A 6568-nucleotide genomic window follows, 5' to 3' on the forward strand; every position below is an offset into this window, starting at 1 on the left:
TTTGTTTTAGAGATGGAGAATGTGATGACCCAAAATGTCATCTTTAATTTAAACATTTATTTATGTGTTCTAAGACCTCAAAAAGTACTATTTATCATCCTCGACTTACGTGCGCAACCCGTAAATTTTTTTGGAAAGTTTTTATATTAAAAAATTGATTAAAATGTGAAATAGAGCTTTAAAACTCACTTAAGTGGACTTCGGTCAACATTTTGATCAAACGGACCTGGATCAGTATTCTGATGATTCCAATAGCTCTGTATGGTGATTTTGGACTTAGGAGCGTATCCGAAAAATTATTTAGAAGTCCGTAGTTAAAATTAGGCTTGAAATGACTAAAATAGAAATTTAAGTTTGAAAGTTTGACCGGGGAGTTGACTTTTTAATATCGGGATCAAAATTCGATTCTGAAAATTTGAATAGGTCAATTATGTTATTTATGACTTGTGTGCAAAATTTGAGATCAGCCGGACTTGATTTGATAGTTTCGGCATCGAATGTAAAAGTTAAAAATTCTTAAGTTCCTTAGGCTTGAATTGTGGTATGATTCATAGTTTCAGCGTCGTTTGATGTGATTTGAGGTTTTGACTAAGTTTGTATGATATTTTAGGACTTGTTGGTGTATTTGGTTGAGGTCCCGGGCCTCGGGCGAGTTTCGGATGGTTAACGGGTTGAATTTTGGACTTAGAACTTTGCCGGAATTTTTTTGATGCACTGTCTGCTTTCCTTCTTCGCGTTCATGAGAGAGGTCTCGCGTTCGCGAAGAGGAACTGGAGGCAGGCAAACTTTACTCTTCGCGTTCGCGAAGAGGGGACCGTGTTCGCGAAGGGTAAATGGTAGTGTTCATCGCGAACGCGTGGTGGTGTTTGCGTTCGCGTAGAAGGGGCGGGGCCTGGCTGGGCACCAAGTGATAAGGATTCGCGTTCGTGAAGGGGGGACCGTGTCCGCGAAGGCCAAGTTTGGCAAGGCATCGCATTCCCGAGATTGCCCTCGCGTTCGCGAAGAAGAAATCTGGGGCAGCACAAAAATGTGCTTCGCGAACGCGAGGGTGCTGTCGCGTTCGTGAAGAAGAAATCCCTGGACCAGCAGAACTTAAGTTCTGGAAATGGGATTTCGTCCCATTTTTCATTATTCACGATTTTGAGCTCGGATAAGGCAATTTTTGGGCAATTTTCAAGGGAAAATATTGGGGTAAGTGTTCCTTATCCTATATTGATTATATTTCATGATTCCATACTCATTTACATCATGAATCCGTGAATTTATAGAAGAAAAATCAAATTTTTATAAAATCTTCCAAAAATGTAAAATGAAGATTTGAAGATCAGTCCAATGTCGAAATTCGATAATTTTTATATGGTTGAACTCGTAACGGAACAGGTATTCGGATTTCGTGAGTTTTTTCGGGATTCGAGACGTGGGTCCCACTGTCGATTTTTAAAATAAATTTCGGATTTTAATTCGAAAAATTAGTAGATTCATATGGAATTAATTCCTACGATTTGTGTTGAGTATATTGAATTGTTTGTGACTATATTTGAAGCTTTCGGACACAAATTCGCGAGGCAAAGGTTTATTGAAATCTTGAAATTGGTTGCGAAGCGAGGTAAGTGTTGTAGTTAACCTTGACTTGAGAGAATAGAACCCTTGAATTATTGTTATGTGAAATTCATGTGAACGGCGTATAGGCGAGGTGACGAGTGTCTATACGTCATCAAATTAATTGTTTGCATAATTATTTAAAAATCATAAATTATTTTAAATCATGAATTAATTATTATATTAATTATTTCTCTCATATTCCTTGCTCAATATTATGCCTTAAATCCATGCTATGATTGCTTCATCCTTATTTGATTTATGTGACTTAATTGCTACTTGAAATTTAGCATACTAATTATTAAATTGCCTATTTCCTCCTTAATTTTCACAATTAATTGCTACATGTCATCACTTATTTCTGAATAGTTCATTATTATTGTATGTTTGTTGTCTTATAATTTTATATTAATTGTTGCATTTATTAGAGTAATTTCTTTTATAAGATTTGGTAAATTATATTGGAGGAGCGGGTTGCACACCGCAACAGAATTGATTAAAAAGATATATTGAGGATCGAGTTGCACGCCGCAACAATATTAAATAAAAATGAATATATTGTGAGATCGGATTGCACGCCACAACGGAATTGAATATGAATACATTGTGGGATCGGGTTGCACGCCGCAACGGAAACTGATTGAAATAATAATTGGTTATGACTGTCGAGTTGACTTCAGCTGTTGAATGAGTTGCCTGTTTTATTTCTAGTATTGTTGTTATTATTATTATTGCATACAGGTTAATGTAAGTGACATGCCTTAGCCTCGTCACTACTTCGTCGAGGTTAGGCTCGGCACTTACTGGGTACATGGGGTCAGTTGTACTCATATTACACTCTACACTTCTTGTGCAGATACCGGAGTTGGTCCCAGTGGCGCACAGTAGATTTGCTCGGATTCAGCTATTCGCAGGAGACTTGAGGTATAACTACATGGCATTCGCAGTTCTGAAGTCTCCTTCCACTTTGTCGTAACTGTGTATTTCTTTCACACAACTTCATTTTTATTCAGATCTTTATTTGTATTATTCTAGTAGCTCGTGCACTTGTGACATCAGTTCTGGGATGGTATTTAGACATCGCTATTATTATGGATTATTCACTTTATTTCAGACTTTATTTTCGTATATGTTTCTTTGTTACTAATTAATTTTAAAATTATTTAAAAATGGCTAATATTATTCTAACGTTGGCTTGCCTAGCAAGTGAAATATTAGGCGCCATCACGGTCCCGAAGGTGAGAATTTCGGGTCGTGACACCGATTCCATAACTTCCATAGTTCTGGCTTAAAATCCTCTTTTGAGATCGTGCCGTCCCCAAAACCGAGTTTATTTTTCCGAAGTAGTGACAATTTCATAGCTCGACTCCAAATCATGTAATTATCCATGCCGGTCAATAAAAAACCTATGGACAACGATCCTGGGCCATCAGACTGGTAGAGATAGAGTGGGTGATTATGGTCAATCACCATCGGTCCTCCACCGGAAATACCGCCAGTAACTCTGTTTTCCTTATCGGCAACATCATCTTCAATCGCCATGAAAATAATAAGTAATTAGGGTTTCTGCCACAAAAAGAGCTGAATTCCTCGATTTAACCAGAAATCTGCAAAAAATCCCTCAATTCAGCTAATTAGGACTCTGATACCATGTTAACTTTCACTGATTTATACTGATTATGAAGTGTAATCCACAACTGAATAAATTGAGAAGACGAAATTGAAAGCAGAAGAAAGGTAAAGAACAGAGAGAACAATATGATTACTTCTCTGCTTAGCAATGTCGGTTATTACTAACAAAATGAATGTATACATATACTTATACTAATATTTATTGACTCCTAATAGATGACCGTTGTAAATAAGAAAAATGACATAATTACTCCTGTAGCTAACTAATGATCAGGGAATTGTAGTACAATTAACTAACTCCTTTACAAAACCCGATTTACTTTGATGCGATTGACTTTTTCATATATCTTAATTTAATGGAAAGAATCTGTGATTATCACACCTTATTTAGAGAAGATCTTTTAAAAGTAAGGAGGCATCGCCTAAAACATCTTAATAACTTCCTTTTCACCGCATAAAATAAGTGTGTAAACCGTAGTAGTGTGTAAACCAGCAAAAGAACAACCATATAAAGAAAAATATGTGAAATTATATTTAAGCCGCTAACAAAAATAATAGCCGATAAAATGTATATTTTTCATTCATTATGTGTATGTATTATATACGAAAAAGATACATATTTTATATACTTTTTGACAAATGAATACAATTAGTTTCGGTCAACCTGCCAATTTTATATTTTGCCCTAAAAATGTACCCAACAAAAAGAGACTTTGTATGTAAAAAAAAAAATTACTATGTGCAAAGTTAAGATCGGCAGGCTGCCTTAAAATCCCAAAAAAAAAAAAAAAATGGCTTGCTTTAATTACACATGAACAGCCAATGGTTTGCTTTAATTTATTCCTCTAATACGTATATTGTCGTTGACAGAGAATTTGAATCAAGGAACTCACATCTCCAAATAGAAGAGGAAATATCGTGTGAAATTCCAATTGAACAACAAACTGCGCAGAGAATTGAAAACTCTAATTCATGAGAATCGCATGTTACAAGTTACTATAACAGAATAAAGGGGCTGAAAGATAGGTATATATATATATATATGTCACTCATTTGCACATAATTCTACACACAGAGAGAATTTAACTTACATTTCTTCAATAGTTTAGTCCATAAAGCAATAGATATGGCTCGGTTTCTTGTGTTCCTTGCTTTAGCCCTTGTAATAATTTCAAAGAAGGGCGCGTTGGGTGCTCCTCCTTCCTGTCCAACAGTTACAACGCAGCTGGCTCCTTGTCTATCGTACATTCAAGGTGGAGGTGATCCATCTGTACCTTGCTGCACTGGTATAAATAACATATATGAACTTGCTAAAACCAAAGAAGACCGAGTCGCTATCTGCAACTGCTTAAAAACCGCATTTACTCATGCTGGAAATGTCAATCCCACTCTCGTAGCTCAACTCCCCAAGAAATGTGGCATTTCTTTTAATATGCCTCCTATTGATAAAAACTACGACTGTAACACGTAAGTTTATATTACCTCTCAATTTTTATTTCCACCCAATTTGGTGCAGATCGACTGCTTGTTTAATCTAACTTATTATTTTTATTACATGCATGCAGGATTTCTATGTACTGATGAATGGGTAGTGAATCTCGGAAGCTGCTCAAATTTATGAATAAAACATATATAGATGTTCATCTCATGTCTGAAATCTGAAAGCAATTTGATCCACTGTAAACTTCAAATGTATGCAGACGGTTAAATGTTGAATTATGATATATATAAATTTGGTTAATGCCTCTGTTTTTGGTAGTCTTAGACCAAGTTCACCAAGAGAGACGGTTCATATGAGCTTTTTCATGGAAAATAAATTATCATTATATGGAAAATATTGGAAGTTCTTTAATAAATAAACACTAGAAAATGACTTTTTCATGAAAAATTGAAAAATAATTTCTATCGTACCAAAATAATCTCATGAATGCCGACTTGTGACACTGTATTATCATCAAAAAACATATGGATATTTGGGTTAAAGACGACAACATGTGTAAATAAATCATCTTCTAGATCATGATATTGCCATCCAAAACTGCTTGTGTAATCTTGAGGAGAGATGTGACAATAATCTAACATTTATAATTCCATGGATTAATTAGGTTGTTAGGGCAGAGTGACATATATTGGCAAAAATTATTCTCATCGATTGCTTCTCTCATATTCGACCACCCTGGTGTGCTAACTGTTTAATTTTTTTTTTTAATTAATCTTTTTGTCTTGATTCTTGAATAGTCTTTTTCTAATTCCGTTATTTTAAAAAAATTAAAAAAACTTTTCAAGCCCATATACGACATTAATAATATCTTTCAGAATTCCATGGATAAAAATATTCATCGTCCTTCTATTAATCAATTTTTAAATCAAGGTATCATCCAAAAACAAGCGTAAGATGCCAACTTGATAGTGCGAATTAGGTGGAGGATAAGCTTTTGTTTCAACGATATACCCGCGTGAAATATTTATTTTTTTTAAATTCCTGTCTTTATGGAATTTGGGTTGTCAACATCGAATCTTTTGACCAAATGTTCCATGAGTTAATTATTTAATGCATTTCCTTTTGGATAACTACTGCTTCGAACGTTCTTTAATTTCTTCATTTACTGTATTTGCATTTTGCACTGAACTATTACTGTAGCGGGTTTGGTCAAATTTCTTTTTGGTCAAAATATATATTTTTTTTTTAAAGTTAAGTTATTTGACCAAACTTTTAGAGGTAAAAAAGTATTTTTGGATAAAAATAAAGCAGTTTTTGAGAAAAAGAATAGCTTGTTTGGCCAAAATTCTCCAAAGCCAAAAATATTTTTTTTTTAAATATTTTTTTTAAAGTTGAAGTGTTTCACCAAACTTTTAGAATAAAAAAAAATATTTTTAAGCAGAAGCAGAAAAATAGTTAATTAGCCAAACACAAATTACTTCTTATCAATATTTTTTTTTTTTTAAAGTTAGAATCTTAGCCAAAGAGGCTGTAATGCCATAATAATTAGATCGGTCGAATTACTACTGTATCAACATGGAAGCTCCCTTATTAGGGAAACATAAACAATTTCTTTTTTTTTTCACACTTCTTTTTGTTTCTTCAGAAACTTTATATTGTAGGACTAGAAAGTCCTTCATTTACCGATCAATTTCAACATCGTCTCAAGATATTATGGTCAATTAAAACCGTTCACTTTATTAAACGTTTGAGCAACTCTTAAACTATCTTATTAGTCTAACCTTGCGATTAAAATTTATAAGTGCTTAGTAGGACCCATAACAGTCCCTTTTTAGCAGCTCCTCATTGACTTACGACTGTACTCCGACCAAATTAGTCTTTGAGAGTTTCAGCTAT

At 34.2% G+C, this 6568-nt stretch overlaps 1 protein-coding gene across 1 annotated transcript; it reads left to right on the forward strand.

Moving 5' to 3' along the window:
- Positions 1–4357: 4357 nt before the first annotated feature.
- Positions 4358–4812, forward strand: LOC138906393 (non-specific lipid-transfer protein 1-like). The gene is made up of 2 exons (XM_070195059.1): positions 4358–4698; positions 4797–4812. Exons 1-2 carry the CDS (start codon positions 4358–4360, stop codon positions 4810–4812), a joined length of 357 nt encoding a protein of 118 aa, XP_070051160.1.
- The last annotated feature ends 1756 nt before the right edge of the window (positions 4813–6568 follow it).

The sequence above is a fragment of the Nicotiana tomentosiformis genome, chromosome 1 (genome assembly GCF_000390325.3).
Source record: "Nicotiana tomentosiformis chromosome 1, ASM39032v3, whole genome shotgun sequence".
NCBI lineage: Eukaryota > Viridiplantae > Streptophyta > Magnoliopsida > Solanales > Solanaceae > Nicotiana > Nicotiana tomentosiformis.

What these genes read in the sequence shown, in the direction of transcription:
- LOC138906393 (XM_070195059.1), top strand. Translation starts at nt 4,358, where the DNA reads ATGGCTCGGTTTCTTGTGTTCCTTGCTTTAGCCCTTGTAATAATTTCA.